Below are 26,329 nucleotides of genomic sequence, written 5' to 3'. Positions count from 1 at the left end.
AGTACCTAACTGAGGCTTGGAGGAGGGTCATAGGGGGAGGAGCCAGTACACACCATGTGATCCTAAAAGCTTACTTTTTGTGCCCTGTCTCCTGCGGAGCCGCTATTCCCCATGGTCCTGACGGAGTCCCCAGCATCCACTACGGACTATGAGAAATAGAATTATCGGTAAGTAAATTCTTATTATTTGTTGCTGCACACCCCTTCTTAACGTCTTTCTTTTAGTATCTGAACATGACCAGAGCTTTGAGGTGACAATGACTGCCACCACAGAAGTGGCAGATGATGATATTAATGAAGAATCCGTAACTCAGATTCAGGTAAATAAACTAATGTATAAAAGACATTCTACCCTTGTAACTATATCTCATCCGTGTTGACAATTGTTCTAGGACTCGGAAGCATATAACAGCAACATGTGAGTTGGGATGGGAACAGTAACTATAAATATCTCCTTAACGTGCTCCAACCTCCTCTAGATTCCTCTGCAGTGGCTCTTCCTATTCAGCCTTGCATAACTTTGGGAGATATAAAGGAATTTGTTTTCTTTAGTTCTATCCTTAAATATTTGCTTTGCTAGAGCTATCAGGATTCATGTGAGAGTGGAGAAAACTGTGCACAGAACAAGATGATAAAAATAATATGTGGTATATTTAAGTTAGCAAAATACATGTGGGGGATGTAAGAGGGTGCAGATTTTCCCGAGATTTTGCAGTGAGATACAAAACCAGGTTGTTGCCTTCCTCATCCGATAACACAAAGTTGGAAATACACAGTACTCATTATATCATTATATGCTGTAGCATTAACATTTCTCTTCACTGAAATGAAGGGACCGAAGCCAACCACAGTAACCACCTCAGACCATTATTATTTTCCGCTCAACTTTACAATTGGTAGTATACATTTGGGCAGGAAGCATCCTCTGTCTGATGTGTTTTGTTGCGCATGGTGATCTGAGGCTTTTGTGCTTCTTGCTCTGTAATGGAAACCCAATCCATGTAGCTCCCAATGAACCGTTCTTGTGCTGTGTCTGGGGAGGGAGGGGATTTTACATAAAGTAGGGAATATTTTTCTGTATACATAAACCTACATAGATTCATCAAACCCTTACCAACTCTTTACAAACAGCAGGATGTTTTCTTTTCTTCAAATGCTTCACTGGGTTTTCATTTAAAGTATACATTTTGTAGTTGTGGCCCAATAGTTTTATTTTGGGATCATCAGTACATAACAGTGTGTTTGAGTTTTTTAAGTTATGTTTTACATAATTAAGACATTTATTTATGTGATGAGGTCTTTGGAAATATTTACTTCTGACAACTCCTTTCAGATCATTTTTGTGCAAGCACATCTGTACTGTGTCCCACTACCCCAGAGTCCGCTAAACCTTTCTCATATTATGTGTGTTCTTTGCAGGTATGGACTGGCCAAATGGCCTGATGGGCTGGTCTGGCAAAGCAGCTTGGCCGAGTAGTTCTGTTCTGCTATACGGCAGACAGAAAGCCAGAGGCAGGCCGAGCAGCTCCGCCTCCTGGTGCTCTGCGCGGCTGCCTAGCTCTCATAAACAGGGTCTGGCCGAGCAGCTCCGCCTCCCAGCACTCTGTCCAGCTTACCAGCACTCTGTCCAGCTTCCCAACATACAGAAAGACAGGGGTGTGCTGCTAGGTTAAGTCCCTGTGAACCGTGACCGTGTTTCATGTTGTGCACGTTAGAATGCCGGGGCCGTTTCACAGCCCCAGTCTGTTCCTGGTTCTTTGCATTTGTCACCAGTTTATAAGAAGTTCTATCAGAACATATTTCTGGGACTTCAAGGTTTCATCTTTCAACAGTTCCCCTTAACTGGCATTTCTTTTTTTGATAATATAGGTTTTTTTGAAATTCAGGCAAGAGAATAAGCATTGCGACAATAATAGGTGAAATATGGCAGGCATCTAAACAGATACAATGCTGTATGCAAAGGTATAACAATGGTAATATAACAATAAGATAATAGAACGGATTTTAAACAAATGAGGTGCCGAATTCCATTTCTTATTAGTAGAGTAAGTAGCACAACGTTAACTAAGAGGCACAGTGTCAATGACCAGGGTCATAATACCTATGGTCGATCATAAAAAGGGGGAGAAGAGAGGAAAGAAAGGGAGAAGAAGACAAAATGAAAAAAAAAATAATAATAATAATAATAATAAAGATCCAGGGGTGGACAAGCTGGGTTTTCCCATAATGGGGTAAGGCGGGACAGGTGTGTCGACAGCTACAATTTTTTTGTTTAACTTGTCTCACACATGGAGCGTTAAGTCTACAGTGGGAATCGTGAGGGTGAACGAGAAATCTGGGTTTTCGTGAGAGCCACGGTAAGTGGGAAGTGGGAGACTGACGACATATCTACTAAATCACTTTCTTGATCAACCCATCTTTTGACCTGTCGGGGTCGAATGCCAAGCTGCCAATTGACTAAGCCGAGTAGCATCATAATACCGTTGACAGATAGGTAAACCTAATCCTCCAGTTCGCATTTGTTTAGCGAGAATGTCCTGACGGATTCATGTTTTTTTGTGGTTCCATATAAACTTACAAATCGAGGTTTGAAGAGAGCTATAAGCAGAAGGAGGGACTGGTATGGGTAGTGTTTGGAAAAGGTAAAGCAGTCTGGGAAATACATTCATTTTTACTCGTTGATTCACACCACCCAGGATATGAAGTGCGAGCTCCATAGTTGCAGGTCATTCTGAATTGTTCTAAAGAGAGGAGGGTAATTAGTTCTGTAAAGGGAGCCAAATAATTTAATAATATGGACACACAGGTATTTCAGTGATATGTTTCTCCAAGTAAAGTCAAAGTTAGACTGTAATAGTAGTTTCGTGCAGCCAGGGAGTTGGAAGGGTAGGGCCTCCGATTTAGCATGGTTGATTTTATAACCCGATAATTTCCCGAACGTGGACAACTCTTGGAACAGGTTTGGGAGAGAGACAAGAGGTTTGGTTAATGTGAGTAGTATGTCATCTGCAAATAAAGAAAGGGTATAGTGAGATTGCTTAATTGGTATGCCAGTTATATCGGGATTATCACGGATACGACTGGCAAGTGGTTCGATTATAAGCGCAAAAATGAGCGGTGACGGGGCAACCTTGTCTAGTCCCATTAGTAATCGAGAAGGAGTCAGAGATGAGACCGCTTGCTTGTACCGTAGCTGAAGAATTATAATATAGAGCTTGAATAGCCTGTAGAAACTTGCCCCGGAAGCCAAAGTGACATAGCATGTGAAACATAAATGGCCAGGAGACCCTGTCAAAGGCTTTTTCCTCATCCAATGCAAGCACTAGGGAAGGGAGCTTATTTACGTTAATATCATTTACAATGTCAATAGTGTGTCTGGTATTATCAAGCGCTTGCCGGTGCGGGACGAAGCCCGCTTGATCAAGATGGATTAAACTGGGTAGGAGCGGATTCAGCCTATTAGCCAGCACTTTAGCAAAGATTTTTAGGTCGGAGTTGAGTAAGGAAATTGGGCCTAACAAGGCCTTCCCTTTTTTAAACAAGGCAGCCTACCTCATCAAGTGAGGGGCCACTTTGTTTGACACAAGATGGGAGAGATATATGGTTTAGCCACCCCCAGTATCTGAGTGAAATGTTATTTTTGTGTACTGTTTCAGTCATTGTCTTGTGAACAAAAGAGATCTGACTACTATGGTGTTTCAGTCATTGGGCCTAATTCATGTTTAACAGAGCTATTATCGGCAAACTGCGCATGTGGAGCAATATTCAGATCCTGAAAGATCTGCGTTGGGATGTGCAAAGTGACAATTATCGGTTCTGGACCCATTCTGCGCGTGTGTGAAGTGCTCCTGCGACTTCGGAAGCAGTTTGGAATTAGATTGTCAGTGATTGACAGTCTGATGCCGTTTGAGGCGGGGAGGAGTCAGCAATTGCCTCAGTGACACCACCACCAGCCGCCCAGTGGTGTGTCAATGATCTGATGTTGCATCCTAGGATGCAGCTCGGATCACTACTGCAGCAGGCGGCGTCTGCTTTTAATAGACACGTCCAGCTGCATCACCATACAGCACTATCACTGCTGCTTCTGAAATAGGCCCGTGATGCGAACTTTGTCGAAGACAGGAAGTGGCCATTTGGCGGTATTAACGGAAAGTGGTTGGGAAAACGCAGGCATATCATGGGTGTTTTCAGGGTGTACATCTTCTGATAGCTGCATGGTCATACATGCAAATATTTATTTATTAACAGTTTCTTATATAGGGTAGCATATTCTGTTGTGCCTTACAATTGGAACAACAGTAATAGAATAAAACTGGGTAAAATCAGACAGACCTAAAGGTAGGAGGGCCCTGCTCACAAGCTTACAGTATATAGGGAGATAGGCATTGCTACACAAAGATATATGCTACTTATTGCATAAATGTCCACCAGATTGCAAAGGTTCTTAATGGGCTGTATGATATAGTCACCCAGCAATGTTGGCCAAGGGTCAGGAGGGTGTGAAAGTGAAGAAAGATAAAAGTAATGCATGTGGATGAGACGCAGATCTTGTTGAGAGTGGAGAGGTTGTCTGTGGAAATATTTTGAGATGACTGAAGAGATGTATGTTGGTGCAGTTTGGTTAATAGCCTTGTATGTAAGTACAAGTATTTTATATTGAATATGGTAGAATACCGGTAACCAATGGAGGGACAGACAGAGTGGATCCGCAGACGATGAACATCTAGTAAGTAAAAATCAGCCTCGCAGCTGCATTCAAAATAGATTGTAGTGGTGAGAGTCTATTTTTTGGAAGACCAGTCAGAAGACTATTGCAATAATCAATGCAGGAGATAATGGGGTAAATTTACTAAGGTGGGAGTTTTTTTATTTTTTTATATAGAACTGGTGATGTTGCTCATAGCAACCAATCAGATACTACTTAACATTTATCTAGCTGCTTCTAGAAGATAATAGATAGAATCTGATTGGCTGCTATGGGCAACATCACAGTTCTAAAAAAACTCCCACCTTAGTAAATTTACCCCTATGAGTGCATGGATTAGTGTTTTTGCTGTGTCTTGTGTAAGGTATGGTCGTATTTTGGATATGTTTCTTATGCTGCTTTCAGATCGCAAATGCCGGATCCTACCAGGTAAGAGAAACGTGTCCTTACCATGTGGGATCCGGCATTTGCTCTCCTCTGCTGGCTTTCCGACCCGGCAATATACCGGGTCGGTTGCAATAGCAGCGGGGGGCGCAGCAGGGGCGGAGGTGGAGGCGGCGCTGGGAGATGAGCTCATCTCCTGCGCCGCCTCTCCCTATGCTGTGAATGGGAACCGTGTCGCATCGGAACGGCTCCCATTCACACTGCACCTGACCCGGTATTCAATCCGGTAATAACCCTTCTTTTTAACCGGGTTGAATTACCGGGTCAGGCGACCCGCTAATTCGGGAAAGGCGCTTTCACATCGCACACTGACCCGTTTCGACACGGCAATATACCGTGTCGATACCGGGTTATTTGTGCGATGTGAAAGGGGTATTAGATGTATGTAACAAGATTTTTACACAGATTGAATGTGGGGAACAAAGGACAGTTCAGAGTCAAGAATGACAGCTAGGCAGTGAGCTTGTAGTGTAGGGTTGATTGCTGAATTATCAACAGTGATAGATTAATCAAGTTGGCAACTATTATTGGCCGGTGGAAATATAATTCTGAGTTGCTACTGCTGTGGCTAGTCTGCGATACGCTTTACCAGCATTTGAGATGCCGGTGGTCAGAAGACCGCAGCATCCAGATGTAGAGAATCCCATCAGGGGGTAGGTAGATAAATAGACTTACCCTCCCCCAATACCCCCCTAGCCCTAACCCTCCATTTCCTGAAGCCTAGCCCTAACCGTCCCAAGGGGTGTAATCCTAACCTCTAATCAGTGGTTTGGACACTATGGGGAAAATTGCGTATGATGCCTACAATGTGCTGTTGCAATGGTGCTCCTAACTTGCAACCCAATAGGGGGTGCTTATTAAAATACGTGATTTAAGAACTACTGTAAAGCTGGGTACACACTATCGGTTAATTTAAGCGAACGACTGATATATTGTGAGCCCGTTGGCAGATACGTACCACCGATGTGTTTGAACAATGTAATTCACAGACCTATCGCGTCGGCTGTGCAGCCCAGCCGATGCATGATATATCTTCAGATATATCGGCCGATATGGCTGTGTGCGGGTAGCTGACGTCACAGCTGAGCAAGCAAATTCAAATGCCTGCCCAGCTGGGTTCTCTGACCGATACCTTGAACGGCCGATCAGTAAGTGTCTGTACTTGGATTGGTCAGCGTGTCAGCCGATGTTTCGGTCAGGTGTTTTCCCAGCCTAAGTGTGGCTGATGTGTACACTACATCGCTGGCATTGCACCTGATTGAGTTGCCCCCCACCTCCCCCATATTACTGTATCTGAAATGTAACAAATCAGACCACGCTGAACCAAAGCGGAGCTATAGAATCTGTCAGATAAGATGCATAAGCAGGTAAAGAATCACTGTAAAACATTCATGACATCTTCCAGCTTAGCAGCACATGAAGTTTTCTGACACACACTAATGCTGTCAGTTCCTGGCCATCTAATCGCATCAAATCTCACCCTACCAGCCTCATTCTTTGCATCAAACACAGGAGAGTCTATGCTTACTATTTTGGTTGCCCCACACATCACATAGACAAAAATTAAAGTAGTGGAATTAACCACCACCTCTCCTGGCGCTAGTAATCAGGTGGCAGAAAAATAAAAATAAAATCAGTGTAACACCAGTTGCAAATGAGAAAAGGGGCCTTGCCGGGGACCGCAAAAGACAACCAAAAACTGTTAATGAATATAATCACTGCGCTTGGTGAACCTTGAAATATATAACTTGTTATATGTATAGAAAAAACTTGCACGTGCACTGTATGATGGGCCTAATTCAGACCTGATCGCTGTTGTGCAAAATCGCACAGCAGCTGATTATCGAATGACAGTGCATGCGTATGCACTGCAATGCGCAGGTGCGAGCCCAAACAGTGACAGAGTGGTGCGAAAATTTTGATTGCTATGCGTATGCAAGGTAATTGACAGGAAGCAGACGTTTGTGGATGGTAACTGGACATTTTCTGAGAGTGTCAGGAAAAACGCAGGCGTTCCCAAGCGTTTTCTGGGAGGGTGTGTGACGTCCTCTCCGGCCCTGTTTGTATCGCACTGTAGGAGTAAGTTCTGGGTTACGCACAGACTGGAAAAATCATTAGATGGTGAGTGAGTTGCGAAAGTATTTGTAGATGACCGCTGTCTGGTGTAGTTTTCTCTTACATCCTAGAGGATGCTAGGTTAGTACCATGGGGTATAGATGGGTCCACTGGGAGCCACTGGCACTTTAAGAGTTTTAGAATGTGGGCTGGCTCCACCCTCTATGCCCATCCTACCAGACTCAGTTTAGAAAATGTGCCCGGAGGAGCCAGTCACAGCTAGGGGAGCTCCATGGAAGTTTTTCTAGTTTTATTTTTTTCATTAGAGTTTAGGCACAGGGAGGCTGCTAGCAACAGCCTTCCTGCTTCGTGGTACTTAGGGGGGGGAGTAGTGTCCAACCCTGAGATGTTAATGGTCACTATCTCCGCTGACAGGACACTGAGCTCCTGAGGGTGATGATCGCCCAAGGCGACGGCTCACTCCTGCAGCATGCCGCCACCCCCTTACAGAGCCAGAAGATTCCGGTGGCGAGTGAATCACCGGCGACCCCACAAGCGGGAAGCCGGTGTGAATGGCGGCAACAGGGTAGGCGCGCAGTACTAACTGCGATCCAGAGAGCTCAGCGGTACACAGTACGGCGCTATGAGGGGCGCCCTGAGCCAGCGCAGATACCCTACACTGGTCACTCAAGGCTATCAGGGACCTCGGTAACGCTGCTAGCAAAATCCTCAGCCCAGTATAATCTTTTGAAAATGCGGGAAAAGGCGCCATTTCCAGGGGGCGGAGCTTCTCCTCAGAGCGGACCCAGCAGTGTTCAGCGCCATTTTCTCCCTGCAGATACAGCACCAGAGACGCTGACAGGGAGTGCTGTCCCTCCACACGACTCCAACTATCCTGAGTGGTACCAGGGGGAAGGCTGTGTATTATCTGTGTAGTCTATTAAGGTACACAGTCAGCGCTGTGTATTATCTGTGTAGTCTATTAAGGTACACAGTCAGCGCTAGGTTAGTTATACTACCTAATTGAGCGCTGTGTGCGTGCTGGCTCCAAGCTCTGTGTTTCTCTTAAGGTACTTGGGGTGGACACTGTGGGGTATATTTACTAAAATTCGTATTTTCCCGTCTGAGGTCAAAGTTCAATCACGAATGACATCGAAAGTGTAAAGTTGCAACTTTTTGAATTTATTACGACTAATTTACTAAGCTGTCGTATTCTGCATTTTCGGATTTACCGATGTCGATGTCATTCGTTTTTTTTTGCAGTGTTTTACGTGAGTGACTTGTAAAACACTGCCGACTTTAATACAATGAATCTCGGCCGGATCTGAGAGATCCGTGCTGGGCTTCATTGTGCACCTTTTTAAAAAATGAAAAAATGAAATCAGTGTTAAAATAAAAATTGCGTGGGGTCCCCCCTCCTAAGCCAAACCAGCCTCGGGCTCTTTGAGCCGGTCCTGGTTGAAAAAATATGGGGGAAAAAAATGTCAGGGGTTCCCCCATATTTAAACAACCAGCACCGGGCTCTGCGCCTGGTCCTGGTTCCAAAAATACGGGGGACAAAAAGCGTAGGGGTCCCCCGTATTTCTGAAACCAGCACCGGGCTCCACTAGCCAGATACATAATGCCACAGACGGGGGACACTTTTATCTAGGTCCCTGCGGCCCTGGCATTACATAACCAACTACTCACCCCTGGCCGGGGTACCCTGGAGGAGTGGGGACCCCTTCAATCAAGGGCCCCCCCCCCGCTCCAGCCACCCAAGGACCAGGGGTGAAGCCCGAGGCTGTCCCTCCCCCCCCATCCAAGGGCTGCGGATGGGAGGCTGATAGCCTTTTTGTCAAAAAATGAATATTGTTTTTAGTAGCAGTACTACAAGTCCCAGCAAGCCTCCCCCGCAAGCTGGTACTTGGAGAACCACAAGTACCAGCATGCGGAGGAAAACCGGGCCCGCTGGTACCTGTAGTACTACTACTAAAAAAATACCCCAATAAAAACAGAAGACACACACCTTGAAAGTAAAACTTTAATACATACATCCACCCCTCTATATACACATACTTACCTATGTTCACACGAGGGTCGGTCCTCTTCTCCATGTAGAATCCATGGTGTACCTGTAGGAAAAATTATACTCCCAAAATCCAGTGTAGATGGCTCCTCTTTTAATCCATTTGTAATCCAGGTACTTTGCAAAATAAAAAAACGGACACCCGACCTCGCAGTGAAAGGGGCCCCATGTTTTCACATGGGACCCCTTTCCCCGAATGCCAGGAACCCCCTCTGACTTATGTCTAAGACGGTTCCATCAGCCAATCAGGGAGCGCCACGTTGTGGCACCCTCCTGATTGGCTGTGTGCTCCTGTACTGTATGACAGGCAGCACACGGCAATGTTACAATGTAGCGCCTATGCGCTCCATTGTAACCAATGGTGGGAACTTTGTGGTCAGCGGTTGACCGAAAGTAACCTCACCGCTGACCACAAAGTTCCCACCATTGGTTATAATGGAGCGCATAGGCGCTACATTGTAACATTGCCGTGTGCTGCCTGTCATACACTACAGGAGCACACAGCCAATCAGGAGGGTGCCACAACGTGGCGCTCCCTGATTGGCTGATGAAACCGTCTTAGACATAAGTCAGAGGGGGTTCCTGGCATTCGGGGAAAGGGGTCCCATGTGAAAACATGGGGCCCCTTTCAGTGCGAGGTCGGGTGTCCGTTTTTTTATTTTGCAAAGTACCTGGATTACAAATTGATTAAAAGAGGAGCCATCTACACTGGATTTTGTGAGTATACTTTTTTCTACAGGTACACCATGGATTCTACATGGAGAAGAGGACCGACCCTCGTGTGAACATAGGTAAGTATGTGTATATGGAGGTGTGGATGTATGTATTAAAGTTTTACTTTCAAGGTGTGTGTCTTCTGTTTTTATTGGGGTATTTTTTTAGTAGTAGTACTACAGGTACCAGCGGGCCCGGTTTTCCTCCGCATGCTGGTACTTGTGGTTCTCCAAGTACCAGCTTGCGGGGGAGGCTTGCTGGGACTTGTAGTACTGCTACTAAAAACAATATTCATTTTTTGACAAAAAGGCTATCAGCCTCCCATCCGCAGCCCTTGGATGGGGAGGACAGCCTCGGGCTTCACCCCTGGTCCTTGGGTGGCTGGAGGGGGGGGACCCCTTGATTGAAGGGGTCCCCACTCCTCCAGGGTACCCCGGCCAGGGGTGACTAGTTGGTTATGTAATGCCAGGGCCGCAGGGACCTAGATAAAAGTGTCCCCCGGCTGTGGCAATATGTATCTGGCTAGTGGAGCCCGGTGCTGGTTTCAGAAATACGGGAGACCCCTACGCTTTTTGTCCCCCGTATTTTTGGAACCAGGCGCAGAGCCCGGTGCTGGTTGTTTAAATATGGGGGAACCCCTATCATTTTTTTCCCCATATTTTTTCAACCAGGGCCGGCTCAAAGAGCCCGAGGCTGGTTTGGCTTAGGAGGGAAGACCCCACGCAATTTAAAAATAAAAAACACTTTCCCACCCCTTTCCCCTGAACAACATGCACGGATCTCATGGATCCGTGCATGCCTATCCAAACACGGGGAAAAAAAGCAGGTCTGTTTTTTTTAGCACTTTTTCACGAATTGTATTTCAGCACGGCAGTGTTTGGCTATTGTCGGCAGTGTTTGTGATTTGCACTTTTTAGTAAATTACCGATTTCTACCAAATTGCAGGCGTATTTGACCGATGGTGTATTGATTCGTAATTTTTTCCTAGGACTTCCAAAATATTACGAATGCCCTCATCACTGCCGTGATTTGAGTTTAGTAAATTCCCGAGATGACACTTTGAAGAAAAAACATCATCTCGGTCAAAATCGGGACCTTAGTAAATATACCCCTTAGTGTCTGACATTTTCCTGTGTGTGTGTGTGGGTGTATGTTTTCTCACATATTCATGTCTAGGGACTCTATGTCTTAAGCTGCAGAGAACGTTTCATCCCCAGAGGAATCCATTCCATGTACTCAGGAATGTAATGTATTGTCTCAGATTCCTATTGCTGAACCAAAATGTCTGACTTGTATTAAGGGAATGATGTCTCAGATCTCTACTACGGTAGCTCATACTGAGACTGAAACTCAGGTTTTAAAGAATTCTATGGCAGTTTGGTCAGGTTCTGTTCCTATTCCTTCTAAACCCCCTAGCATATACCCAAAGAAACGTGCACTTGCCTAGATTATGCAAGATGACACGGATACCGACTCTGACACGGCAGGCGGTGACGGGGATTTGCTGAGGGGAGCGGCATCCCTGGCTAAGGGGGTGCAGCTCATGATTGAGGCCATTAGAGATGTCTTAAACATTACTGACACACCACCTGAGCAGGTTGAGGAGGCTTACTTCACAGACAATAAGAAAGCCTTGCTAACCTTCCCTGCGTCTAAAGAATTAAACGCTTTATTTGAAAAATCCTGGGAAACCCCGGAGAAAAAATTCCAGATCCCCAAGAGGGTTCTGTTTGCTTTTCCCTTCCCTGAGGAGGATAGAAAAAGATGGGAAAACACACCCATAGTTGACGCATCTGTCTCCAGACTGTCATAAAAGGTGGTTTTACTTGTCCCTGGTTCTACCGCGTTAAAAAGAACCGGCTGATCGTAAAATTGACAGTACGCTCAAATCCATATACACTGCTTCAGGGGTGGAGTTAAGGTCTACTATTGCTTGTGCATGGATCTCAAAAGCTATAATAAATTGGTCAGGCACGTTACTAGAGGACTTAGATACAATGGATAGAAGTGACATAGAACTGTTTTTCCGTAACATACAGGATCCTGCGGGATTCATGGTGGAATCCATGAAGGACCTGGGTACGCTGAATGCAAGGATATCTTCCATGTCTGTCTCAGCTCGCAGGGGACTCTGGCTACGCCAATGGTCGGCAGACACGGAATCCAGAAGTGTGAAAAACCTACCCTACACAGGTCAGGCTCTATTTGGGGAAGCGTTGGATGTGTGGATTTCCATGGCAACTGCGGGTAAGTCACCTTTTCTTCCCTCAGCTACACATTCTACGCAGAAACCCTTTTCTTCATCTGCATCGCAGTCCTTTCGGAGACCAAGACAAAAAAGTCCAAGCCTACTACCACCTTCTTTAAAGGTGGGCATGCAAAATCCAAAAAGCCTGCACTCGCAGGCTCCCAAGACCAGAAGCCTGCTTCTGGTTCCTCAAAAGCCTCAGCATGACGGTGGACCGCACAGCCTGGAGGACGGACTGGTGGGTGTTAGGCTCAGATGTTTCAGCCACGATCTGCTGGCAACAGACTCACTGCAGCGAGGGACTAAGGGGAGAAGAAGCGAACCTACCTAACAAGTGGTAGTTTGGGCTTCTTAGGCTACTGGACACCATTAGATCCAGAGGGATCGACCGCAGGACCCGACCTTGGTGTTCGTTCCCGGAGCCGCGCCGCCGTCCCCCTTACAGAGCCAGAAGCACGAAGAAGGTCCGGAAAATCGGCGGCAGAAGACTTCGGTCTTCACCAAGGTAGCGCACAGCACTGCAGCTGTGCGCCATTGCTCCTCATGTACACCTCACACTTCGGTCACTGATGGGTGCAGGGCGCTGAGGGGGGGGCGCCCTGAGGGCAATAAATAACACCTTGGCTGGCAAAATATACATCATATATAGTCCCAGAGGCTATATAGATGTAAAATTACCCCTGCCAGTATTACAGAAAAAGCGGGAGAAAGTCCGCCGAAAAGGGGGCGGGGCTTCTCCCTCAGCACACTGGCGCCATTTTCCCCTCACAGTTCCGCTGGAAGGAAGCTCCCTGGCTCTCCCCTGCAGTCTAAGAATACTACAGAAGGGTAAAAAAGAGAGGGGGGCACTAAATTTAGGCGCAGTATATATATTATATATATGTAATATATATAAAAAAGCAGCTATAGGGAAAACACTCATTGATAGTGGGATCCCAGTGTTATATAGCGCTCTGGTGTGTGCTGGCATACTCTCTCTCTGTCTCCCCAAAGGGCTTTGTGGGGTCCTGTCCTCTGTCAGAGCATTCCCTGTGTGTTTGCGGTGTGTCGGTACGGCTGTGTCGACATGTTTGATGAGGAGGCTTATGTGGAGGCGGAGCAGATGCCTGTAAATGTGATGTCACCCCCTGCGGGGTCGACACCTGAGTGGATGGTGCTGTGGAAGGAATTACGTGACAGTGTCGACTCCTTACATAAAAGGTTTGACGACATACCTAATGTGGGACAGCCGGCTTCACAGCCTGTGCCTGCCCAGGCGTCTCAAAAACCATCAGGGGCTCTAAAACGCCCGCTACCTCAGATGGTTGACACAGATGTCGACACGGATACTGACTCCAGTGTCGACGACGAAGAGACTAATGTAACTTCCAGTAGGGCCACACGTCACATGATTGAGGCAATGAAAAATGTGTTGCACATTTCTGATGTTACCCCCGGTACCACAAAAAAGGGTATAATGTTTGGAGAGAAAAAACTACCAGTAGCTTTTCCTCCATCTGAAGAGTTAAATGAAGTGTGTGAAGAAGCGTGGGCTTCCCCTGATAAAAAGATGGTAATTTCTAAGAGGTTACTAATGGCGTACCCTTTCCCGCCAGAGGATAGGTCACGCTGGGAAACATCCCCTAGGGTGGATAAAGCGCTCACACGCTTGTCAAAGAAGGTGGCACTACCGTCTCCGGATACGGCCGCCCTGAAGGAATCTGCTGATAGAAAGCAGGAGGCTATCCTGAAATCTATATATACACACACAGGTGTGATACTGAGACCGGCTATAGCTTCAGCCTGGATGTGCAGCGCTGCTGCTGCGTGGTCAGATTCCCTGTCAGAAAATATAGATACCCTTGACAGGGACACTATTTTGCTAAACGTAGAGCATATAAAAGACGCACTTTTATACATGAGGGATGCACAGAGGGATATTTGCCGGCTGGCATCCAAAATTAGTGCAATGTCCATTTCTGCCAGGAGAGGGTTATGGACTCGGCAGTGGACAGGTGATGCAGATTCCAAACGACACGTGGAAGTTGTGCCTTATAAGGGTGAGGAATTGTTCGGGGATGGTCTCTCGGACCTCGTTTCCACAGCAACAGCTGGGAAGTCTACATTTTTACCCCATGTTCCCTCACAACCAAAGAAAGCACCGTATTATCCCAATAGGGGCAAGCGGGTTAAAGGCGCGTCCTTTCTGCCCAGAGGCAGAGGTAGAGGGAAAAAGCTGCAGCATACAGCCAGTTCCCAGGAGCAAAAGTCCTCCCCCGCTTCCTCTAAGTCCACAGCATGACGCTGGGGCTCCACAGGCGGAGCCAGGTACGGTGGGGGCCCGTCTCAAAAATTACAGCAATCAGTGGGCTCGCTCACGGGTGGATCCCTGGATCCTTCAAATAGTATCTCAGGGGTACAAACTGGAATTCGAGACGTCTCCCCCCCGTCGTTTCCTCAAATCTGCCTTGCCAACCACTCCCTCAGGCAGGGAGGCAGTGTTACAGGCAATTCAAAAGCTGTATTCACAACAAGTGATAGTAAAGGTGCCCCTACTTCAACAAGGAAGGGGTTACTATTCCACAATGTTTGTGGTACCGAAACCGGACGGTTCGGTGAGACCCATTTTAAATTTGAAATCCTTGAACACGTATATAAAAAAATTCAAGTTCAAGATGGAATCGCTCAGGGCGGTTATTGCAAGCCTGGACGAGGGAGATTACATGGTATCGCTGGACATCAAGGATGCTTACCTACATGTCCCCATTTACCATCCTCACCAGGAGTACCTCAGATTTGTGGTACAAGATTGTCATTACCAATTCCAGACGTTGCCGTTCGGTCTCTCCACGGCTCCGAGGGTCTTTACCAAGGTAATGGCGGAAATGATGATACTCCTTCGAAGGAAGGGAGTTTTAATTATCCCGTACTTGGACGATCTCCTGATAAAGGCGAGGTCCAGAGAGCAGTTGTTGGTAGGGGTAGCACTATCTCGGGAAGTGCTACAACAGCACGGCTGGATTCTAAACATTCCAAAGTCACAGCTGGTCCCTACGACACGCCTGCTGTTCCTAGGGATGGTTCTGGATACAGAACAGAGAAAAGTGTTTCTCCCGGAGGAAAAGGCCAAGGAGCTGTCATCTCTAGTCAGAGGCCTCTTAAAACCAAAACAGGTGTCGGTGCATCATTGCACGCGGATCCTAGGAAAAATGGTAGCTTCCTACGAAGCGATTCCATTCGGCAGGTTTCATGCAAGAACCTTTCAGTGGGACCTGTTGGACAAGTGGTCCGGATCGCATCTTCAGATGCATCATCTGATAACCCTGTCTCCGAGGACAAGGGTGTCTCTGCTGTGGTGGCTGCAGAGAGCTCATCTTCAAGAGGGCCGCAGATTCGGCATACAGGACTGGGTCCTGGTGACCACGGATGCCAGCCTTCGAGGCTGGGGAGCAGTCACACAGGGAAGAAACTTCCAAGGACTATGGTCAAGTCAGGAGACTTCCCTGCACATAAATATTCTGGAACTAAGGGCCATTTACAATGCCCTAAGTCAGGCAAAACCCCTGCTTCAAAACCAGCCGGTACTGATCCAGTCAGACAACATCACGGCGGTCGCCCATGTAAATCGACAGGGCGGCACGAGAAGCAGGACGGCGATGGCAGAAGCCACAAGGATTCTCCGATGGGCGGAAAATCACGTGTTAGCACTGTCAGCAGTGTTCATTCCGGGAGTGGACAACAGGGAAGCAGACTTCCTCAGCAGGCACGACCTCTACCCGGGAGAGTGGGGACTTCATCCAGAAGTCTTTCAAATGATTGTAAACCAGTGGGAAAAACCACAGGTGGACATGATGGCGTCCCGCCTAAACAAAAAGCTAGAAAAATATTGCGCCAGGTCGAGAGACCCGCAGGCGATAGCTGTGGACGCTCTGCTAACACCGTGGGTGTACCGATCGGTTTATGTGTTCCCTCCTCTTCCTCTCATACCAAAGGTACTGAGGATAATAAGGAGAAGAGGAGTAAGAACTATACTCATTGTTCCGGATTGGCCAAGAAGAGCGTGGTATCCGGAACTTCAAGAAATGATGTCAGAGGACCCATGGCCTCTACCGCTCAGACAGGACCTGCTACAGCAGGGGCCCTGTCTGTTCCAAGACTTACCGCGGCTGCGTTTGACGGCATGGCGGTTGAACACCGGATCCTGAAGGAAAAGGGCATTCCGGAGGAAGTCATTCCTACGCTGATAAAAGCTACGAAAGAAGTAACCGCAAACCATTATCACCGCATATGGCGAAAATATGTTGCGTGGTGTGAGGCCAGGAAGGCACCAACGGAAGAATTTCAGCTGGGCCGGTTCCTGCACTTCCTACAGTCAGGGGTGACTATGGGCCTTAAATTGGGTTCCATTAAGGTCCAGATTTCGGCTCTATCGATTTTCTTCCCCAGAGAATTGGCTTCACTACCTGAAGTTCAGACTTTTTTTAAGGGAGTGCTGCATATTCAGCCCCCTTTTGTGCCTCCAGTGGCACCTTGGGATCTCAACGTGGTGTTGGATTTCCTAAAGTCACATTGGTTTGAGCCACTGAAAACCGTGGATTTGAAATATTTCACGTGGAAAGTAGTCATGTTGTTGGCCTTGGCTTCGGCCAGGCGTGTTTCAGAATTGGCGGCTTTGTCATGTAAAAGCCCTTATCTGATTTTCCATATGGATAGGGCAGAATTGAGGACTCGTCCCCAGTTTTTCCCCAAAGTGGTATCAGCTTTTCATCTGAACCAACCTATCGTGGTGCCTGCGGCTACAAATGACTTGGAGGCTTCCAAGTTGTTGGATGTAGTCAGGGCCCTAAAAATTTATGTTTCCAGGACAGCTGGAGTCAGGAAGACTGACTCGCTCTTTATCCTGTATGCGCCCAACAAGTTGGGTGCACCTGCTTCTAAGCAGACTATTGCTCGCTGGATCTGTAGTACGATTCAGCTTGCACATTCTGCGGCTGGACTGCCGCATCCTAAATCAGTGAAAGCCCATTCCACGAGGAAAGTGGGCTCTTCTTGGGCGGCTGCCCGAGGGGTCTCGGCTCTTCAACTTTGCCGAGCTGCTACTTGGTCAGGGGCAAGCACGTTTGCAAAATTCTACAAATTTGATACCCTGGCTGAGGAGGACCTTGAGTTCTCTCATTCGGTGCTGCAGAGTCATCCGCACTCTCCCGCCCGTTTGGGAGCTTTGGTATAATCCCCATGGTCCTTACGGAGTCCCCAGCATTCACTTAGGACGTTAGAGAAAATAAGAATTTACTCACCGGTAATTCTATTTCTCATAGTCCGTAGTGGATGCTGGGCGCCCATCCCAAGTGCGGATTGTCTGCAATACTTGTATATAGTTATTGCTTAACTAAAGGGTTATTGTTGAGCTATCTGTTGAGAGGCTCAGTTGTTATCATGCTGTTAACTGGGTATTGTATCACGAGTTATACGGTGTGATTGGTGTGGCTGGTATGAGTCTTACCCGGGATTCAAAATCCTTCCTAATTGTGTCAGCTCTTCCGGGCACAGTATCCTAACTGAGGTCTGGAGGAGGGTCTTAGTGGGAGGAGCCAGTGCACACCAGTAGTCTAAAATCTTTCTTTATAGTTGTGCCCAGTCTCCTGCGGAGCCGCTAATCCCCATGGTCCTTACGGAGTCCCCTGCATCCACTACGGACTATGAGAAATAGAATTACCGGTGAGTAAATTCTTATTATCTTGGTGTGAATCCAAGAGGTTTCCTACGGTGGAGTTTCAACTGGGATGGTTTCTACTCTTCCTGCAAGCAGGTGTATATGGGCTTGAGGTTGGGATCCGTAAAGGTCCAGATTTCGGCCTTATCCATTTTCTTCCAGAAACAGCTGGCTTCCCTCCCCGAGGTTCAGACTTTTTTGAAGGGGTTCTGCTCATCCAGTCTCCCTTTGTGCCGCCTGCGGCACCCTGGGATCTTAACGTGGTGTTGCAGTTCCTCCAATCGGATTGGTTCGAACCTTTACAGGAGGTTGAGGTCAAGTTTCTCACATGGAAGGCTTTCACTCTGTTGGCTTTAGCTTCTGCTAGACGTGTGTCGGAGCTGGGGGCTTTGTCTTGTAAAAGCCCCTACTTGATCTTCCATGAAGATAGAGCTGAGCTCCGGACACGTCAGCAGTTCCGTTCCAAAGGTTGTGTCAACTTTTCATATCAACCAACCTATTGTGGTGCCAGTTGCTACTGACTCCTCAATTCCATCAAAGTCCATGGATGTTGAAAGGGCGCTTAAAATATATGTGAAGAGGACTGCTCGTCACAGAAAATCGGACTCTCTGTTTGTCCTTTTATGATCACAAGAAATTTGGGTGTCCTGCTTCTAAGCAGACGATCTCTCGCTGGATTGGGTTTACTATCCAGCATGCGTATTCTACGGCAGGTTTGCCGTGTTCAAAATCTGTTAAGGCCCACTCTACTCGTAAGGTGGGTTCTTCCTGGGCGGCTGCCCGGGGTGTCTCTGCTTTACAGCTTTGCCGAGCGGCTACTTGGTTCGGATCGAACACGTCTGCAAATTTCTACAGGTTTGATACTCTGGCCTCTGAGGACCTTAAGTTTGGTCAATCAGTTCTGCAGGAGCCACTGCGCATGTGCTCTAAGCCCCCCCCCCCCCCCCCCCCCCCCCCACCCTGTTCTGGGAGCTTTGGTACATCCCCATGGTACTAATGTGGACCCCAGCATCCTCTAGGACATAAGAGAAAATAGGATTTTAATTACCTACCGGTAAATCCTTTTCTCGTAGTCCGTAGAGGATGATGGGCGCCCAGCGCTTCATTATCCTGCAGTGTTTACTTGATTCAGTACTGCTTTTTTCGTAGTTAAGTACTGCTTTATTATTTGGTTCAGTTATGTTATTCAGCTGTTGCTGAGTTTTCAAGCTGGTTAGCTTGGTTTGCCTTGTTTGTGTGAGCTGGTGTGAATCTCGCCACTATCTGTGTAAAATCCTTCTCTCGAAGTTGTCCGTCTCCTCGGGCACAGTTTCTAGACTGAGTCTGGTAGGAGGGGCATAGAGGGAGGAGCCAGCCCACACTATTAAACTCTTAAAGTGCCAGTGGCTCCTGGTGGACCTGTCTATATCTCATGGTACTAATGTGGATCCCAGCATCCTCCACAGACTACGAGAAAAGGTTTTACCAGTAGATAATTAAAATCCTATTTTCGTACACTTGCACTGGGCGGGTTTTCACTCTCTATGGGCGGCGACTATCTGATCGTAGACCTCTGCAAATTTGCAGAGGAGCGATCAGGTCTGAATTAGGCCCGAGAACTGATACTGCCTGCCAGTACAGTACTCCTTAGCTGTTAATGGAGCCGGGGGGACCACGCTGATCAACCTTACCCGAGTAACTTATCGGGAGTGGTAACTAATATTACACAAGTTAACATTTGCATACGTGAGAAATAAATTATTAGGAAATATTCCTGCAGTGGGACACCAGTGGCAGGTTTTGTATGGCATAGTATCTCCCTATAAACTTTAGCTGCTGACTTTAATGTTGCATCATGGACTGTGCATGGCAAGATAATAATTTTAATCACAACGACGTAACAAGTGGATACATTGGTTACTTTGTAGCCGCTTTTTAAAGTTAGAGTTGTACTGTGAACTGTTTGTATTCAGAATTCTATCTATTGGCAATATTAATTGCCTTTTAGCAACGATTGGACAAATTTGTTTCTTTTTTCATCTAAAGGTGAATGGAAGTCTATAACAGGCCTGCTTACATTTTATCCACTACAAACATTAAATGTGTGATATGTATTGAAAACTGTAAAATATTTTTGTGTATGTATATATGTTTTCTAAGTGATATCATTCAAATAAAGTGTGTATGTATATGTCTAAAGCAAGCCTTGTGTGTTTTCATTAAGGAGCAAACAGAGGTGCTCAGTTCATATATACACAAAGTTCCAACAAAGGAATTGCTCTCTGGTATTCCTTTCACACCGCCTGAGGCTGACACGGGAGCTTTCAGGGTGCGACCCGCCTTAGGCGCCCTGACTCCTCTGCAACCCAGTATATTGCCAGGTTGGTGACGTCAACGGTGACGGTTCTTGGAGATCACATGATCTCCAAGTGGCAAGTGCCACCCGTACACACATAGTGAAAGGGAAATGGGTTGCATCGATATGGCTCCTGTTCACACCGCACAGCGAGCCGGGTTGAACACGAGTTCGACCCTGTATTTTTCCTCTGTCACCTTTCAGACCGCACATGAACATACATATATGTATGTGTACGTATGGAACGAATACCTGGGTGCCCTTGTTCTATCAATGTTTCAGACGCCTTTATTTGCGCCTTTCGTCAGTATCCTGACGAAAGGCGCAAATAAAGGCGCCTGAAACGTTGATAGAACAAGCTTGTGGAGCTGTGTGTTTTCTCTTGCAAATCCTTGGAGTGCCGCCCATCAATCTGTGCTATATATATATATATATATATATATATATATATATATATATACACGTGTGTGTGTGTATATATATATATATATATATATATATATATATATATATATATATACGTGTGTGTGTATATATATATATATATATATATACGTGTGTGTGTATATATATATATATATATATATACATGTGTGTGTGTATATATATATGTGTGTGCGTGTGTATATGTATTCACACATTATTTAGTGATTTTTTTCTATACATATAACAATTTATATTTCAAGGTTACCATACCAAGCGCTATGATTACATTAATTACCACACATCACATACACATCTTATATTTCCTCTTTGCTTAGCCACACCCTCTTAACCCATACACAATACACTGTTCTCCCCACATTCCACACCATTTTAATGCCACACTTTACACAGGGATCCCAATTCCACCTTATTATCTACATCAGAGCTTCTTAAATTCAGTCCTTGGGACATACATTAACAGTGCATGGTTTCCACATCTCCCTGTTGGAGCACAGTTGTAGTCATTACTGACTGACACAGTTTAAAAGATCTAGAGGTGGTTCTAATTAGATCACTTGTGATTCAGTGATAACACCTGGAAAACATGCATTGTTTGTGTGTCCCGAGGATTGAACTGGTCTACACCAACGCCTGTATGTACAATACTATTGATCTCCCATATTTCTCCTACTGCCTAAACAAATTAAATATTGTATGTTATGTGCCTTAATGTCTATACTAATTGCCTTACAGACCTGTAAACACCACACATTGCAATAATCATATACCTAATACACATCTCCTCTTTATATAATACACAACTAAAAACTACTTTAACTGGTGTTTGCTTAAACATGACCCAACTTTTATCATGCCTAGATTTGTGACACTAATATCCTTAAAATATAATTTTACAACAGGCAATGACTGGGTCAATTTTCTTAGTATTCGTACTAGTAATAATGACTTACCCACAAGTCCATGCTGACCCCATATACCAGCAAAGTGTTATAATGAGCCTAAAGGGCCCTACACATTTAGCGATCCGCCGCCGAGCTGCCCGACGGCGGATACGGCCAACGGGCGACCCGGCAGCGGGGGGCAGTGACGGGGGGAGTGAATTTTCTTCACTTCCCCCGTCACCCGGCTCCATAGAAGTGTAGGCAACTATGGACGAGATCGTCAATATTTGCCTGCATGCACAGCCGACGGGGTACCAGCGATGAACGGGCGCAGGGTCGCGCATCATTCATCGCTGGTGCCTCCACACTGAAAGATATGAATGGTATCTTGTTCATTAATGAACAAGATCGTTCATATCTTTCAGTCAGATCGCCCAGTGTGTAGGGCCTATAACAAGTGAAATGTTTCGTATTAATTAGCACTAAACCACTGACTTCTAGTGGTATACTCTAAACTTATAGTAATGTTTACAATGTTAGTACTGCATAATATTGCATTGTATATATTTCTTTAATTATGTGGAACTGAATATATGAATAAATATGTATAGAAATAGTTAGGGAATACACTGTCTTCCTTTAAATGTAGGTTGCATTGTATATTAACATAGAACACTGATTGTGTTTTACCCCACGCAGTGAACTCATGCAAAAACAAGTTCCCTAACATTCTATGTTTTAGATTTATTTTATATATACATTTACAGTCAATGGGGTTATCAGTGTTTCCTTTATGAAAGCCACTTGTGTAGCACAGGAACCAAGGGTATGTAGTTTTGCCCACACACCTAATGTTGGTAAACATACCACATCATTTTACCATAGTAAATGTTTAAGAATGAAAGTGAGGAAAAGTTTGTGTGTGTGTTGGCTTATGCAGTGCACTCATATCCAGTCATGGCTCTGCTTAGTTATACAGTGCATCCGGAAAGTATTCACAGCGCTTCACTTTTTCCACATTTTGCCATGTTACAGCCTTATTCCAAAATGGAATAAATAACTTTTTTTCCCTCCATATTCTACACACAATACCCCATAATGACAACATGAAAAAAAGTTTTTTTGAAGATTTTTGCAAATGTATTAAAAATATAAAACTAAGAAATCACATGTACATAAGTATTCACAGCCTTTACCATGAAGCTCAAAATTGAGCTCAGGGGCATCCTGTTTCCACTGATCATCCTTGAGATGTTCCTACAGCTTTAATTGGAGTCCACCTGTGGTAAATTCAGTTGATTGGACATGATTTGGAAAGGCACACACCTGTCTATAAAAGGTCCCACACTTCACAGTGCATGTCTGAGCACAAACAAAGGATGAAGTCAAAGTAATTGTCTATAGCTCTCTGAGACAGGATTGTCTCGAGGCACAAATCTGGGGAAGTGTACAGAAAAATATCTGCTGCTTTGAAGGTCCCAATGAGCACAGTGGCCTCCATCATCCGTAACTGGAAGAAGTTTGGAACCACCAGGACTCTTCCTAGAGCTGGCTGGCCGTCTAAAGTGAGCGATCGGGAGAGAAGGGCCCTAGTCAGGGAGGTGACCAAGAACCCGATGGTCACTCTGTCAGAGCTACAGCATTCCTCTGTTGAGAATCGAGACACTTCTAGAACAGGGGTGGCCAACCAGTCAGAGACAAAGAGCCATGATATCTTGTTAGGTACATCAAAAAGCCGACTTCGAGCCGAAGGTGCACTTGCAAAAATGGGGTGTGACCTTGTGCCTGCTAGGCCACGCCCCTGGTATAAAATACATTGAAAAAGCCAGATCCAACATAAAATACAATGAAAAAGCCACTTCTACATCAAATAATTGAAAAGGCCAGATCTGCATAAAATACATTGAAAAGCCAGATTCACATAATACACTTCAGTTCCCCCATGTGTCACTCCAGCCAGCACCTGCCTGTGTCATTCCAGCCAGCTCCCCCATGTGTATTTGGCTCCCTCAGTTCTCAGTCTACGTAGTGCTGCTGCATGTCTGGCTGGAGTGTGGCAGTTTACAGATCTCTTGTGGTCACGTGACTTTGAGTGTTGGGAGCCACATTTGAATAAAGAAAGAGCTGCATGTGGCTCAAGAGCCACGCGTTGACCACCACTGTTCTAGAAGGACAACCATCTCTGCTGTAATCCACCAATCAGACCTGTATGGTAGAGTGGCTAGATGGAAGTCACTCCTTAGTAAAAAGCACATGGCAGCCCGCCTTGAGTTTGCCAAAATGCACTTGAAGGTCTCTCAGATCATGAGAAACAAAACCGGAAGACTAGTCAGGATAGAGTGAATAATGAATGCAGCAATGTACAGAGACATCCTACCTGCTCCAGAGCGCTCTTGACCTCAGACTGGGGCGACGGTTCATTTTTCAGCAGGACAACGACCCTAAGCACACAGCCAAGATATCAAAGGAGTGACTTCAGGACATCTCTGTGAATCTACTTGAGTGGCCCAGCCAGAGCCCAGACTTGAATCCGATTCAACATCTCTGGAGAGATCTGAAAATGGCTGTGCATCAACGCTTCCCATCCAACCTGATGGAGCTTGATAGGTGCTGCAAAGAGGAATGGGCAAAACTGCCCAAAGATAGGTGTGCCAAGCTTGTGGCATCATATTCAAAAAGACTTGAGGCTGTAATTGCTGCCAAAGGTGCATCAACATGTGGTTTCATAGTTTTTTATTTTTAATACATTTGCAAAAATCTCAAAAAAACTTTTTCACACTGTCATTATGGGCAATTGTGTGTAGAATTTTGAGGGAAAAAATAAATTTTCTCCATTTTGGAATAAGGCTGTAACATAACAAAATGTGGAAAAAGTGAAGCGCTGTGAATACTTTCCGGATGCACTGTACATTGGTACATTCAGTTACTGAAATTCTTTTTCTTTTTAAGATCCTCCAAAATGAGCAACTTGGTGACCTCTCTCCTGGAGGCAATGATGAGGTGTCTACAGTAAGCCGTGCCTGGTTCACTAGCAAAGAAGACAAAGATTCTCTCACCAACAAAGGTATATATATATAAATGGAAAGTGTATAGCAGTTATTAGATACGTATTATACCAGTTTATTTGCAAAGTGTTAGGTCAGATGTGTTCCCTAAGAAAATGTCTTGACTATAAAACCCCTTTTCCCTTACAGTTCAATAACTGCACCTCTAGAGTATAGGCCAGTGGTTCCCAAATTGGTGTCTCAGGACACTTGCAGGGGTACCCTAGGTTGATGGTCCAGGACCAGTTCAAGTTATTTATGGTCAATGTAATAGGCAAAACTACTGTACTGCGGAGTACCTAGGTGTAGGAAGCTTTTGCCTGCTCTCCCGCTTATATCCTTGAACTATATCCTGTTTGTTATAGCTGTTTCTCCACTAAACTCACTATTGCAGCAGGATATTATCTCCTGATCACCAGGATCTCTGAGGTGGGATCCTGTATAGTGCCTTTCTGCCTGTTTTTCGGAGTTCTCTGCGGCTGGGTCCTCTCTCACTGGGGCTTGGTGTCTTGGCTCCAGCGGCTATTCTGGGGCATTATACTTACCTGAGGGCTGCATCCTGTCTCCTGGCTGTGTCCTCCGAGATCCTGTGTGCAACTCCTGCCAGTATCTTCTCTTCGACCCCCCCTGTCTGCTGCAGTGTTTGGGGTGTGTTGGACGTGGGCTGCCACCATTTTGTTGCTGTCCTCCTCGGCTGCGGCACAGATCCCCTGGCTACTCCAGCACCTCTTGGGCGGTGGATAAAGTCCTGCCAGCTTGACATTACTGCTGCTGCGGCTGTATTCCCTTGTCTCCTACTTCTGCGGTCATCTGCCTGGTGCATCTTGCTGTTGGTCTGCTGGTAAGCTCTGGTGGTGTTATTTGGGATGTAAAAGACCGCACAGACCTCTAATATACTCTAATATCTGGTATTATATTTTTGTCTTACCCCTGATCAGAGATTGATTTGTCCTTAGACTGGACTGACAATATATCTTTAGGGGGGTGCACCTGGAATAGAACTATTCAGTATTGGGCAACAGAGAAAAAAAGATATTCCTTTGTTAGGGCACACAGGGACTAATACCATTCATTTAACTATAAGTCATTATCCTTTCGGATAGTGACCACTAATGTTAAAATATAACTTTTATTATGTAACGTTAATAGCTGGCGAAATATGTGAAACAAAATAATAAATTTGTGCAAAAAGTGAGACAAAAAAATTTATTTAAAATTAAAGTGATATTAAAAAGGCTAAACCACTGAATATGCTTAATTTATTTATTCCTTATTAGGATATATTCCTAGTTGCTGAACAGTAATTTTTTTTATAATTGTAAATTGTTTCTCTTAATGTGTGTGTAACTCTGGCCAGACACTCTTACTCTGCTACAGTAGTGTTAAGTAGCTACCCGTTGTTAACATGCCATATGATTCTTCAATTCATAACTAAAAGGCACTAGTGAATTTACTTAAATGTATACATTCTCCATCATTAATCCTTGCCTTATGAGTTGGCACGTTATTATAAACGGTTGTGTATGTTAATCATTACACACTTGTCTAGTCAGAAAGATGACTGTGAGCCTGCTGCTATTCCACTGCAAATTCTATTAAGGTAGAGCACGGAAGGATCACTTGTTAAATGACCCGTGGATGTATTTTCTACTGTGAATTAATATGAGCCACTCACTTCAATTCGATATTGGACTATT

General features: G+C 45.5%; 1 protein-coding gene across 4 annotated transcripts in view; it reads left to right on the top strand.

Annotated features, from left to right (window-relative positions):
* The window catches only part of DMTF1 (cyclin D binding myb like transcription factor 1), a 288,329-nt gene that overhangs the window by 115,059 nt on the left and 146,941 nt on the right, over positions 1-26,329 (top strand). For all 4 annotated transcript variants that reach the window (XM_063926916.1, XM_063926917.1, XM_063926918.1 and 1 more), the window contains exons 4-5: positions 225-319; positions 24,538-24,652. In XM_063926916.1, the coding sequence (XP_063782986.1) occupies positions 225-319; positions 24,538-24,652 (210 nt within the window). The remainder of the gene's footprint in view (positions 1-224; positions 320-24,537; positions 24,653-26,329) is intronic.

The sequence above is a fragment of the Pseudophryne corroboree genome, chromosome 6 (genome assembly GCF_028390025.1).
Source record: "Pseudophryne corroboree isolate aPseCor3 chromosome 6, aPseCor3.hap2, whole genome shotgun sequence".
NCBI classification, from domain to species: domain Eukaryota; kingdom Metazoa; phylum Chordata; class Amphibia; order Anura; family Myobatrachidae; genus Pseudophryne; species Pseudophryne corroboree.
Note: the sequence above shows the minus strand (reverse complement) of the source record. Positions and strands in the feature narration are given on the sequence as shown.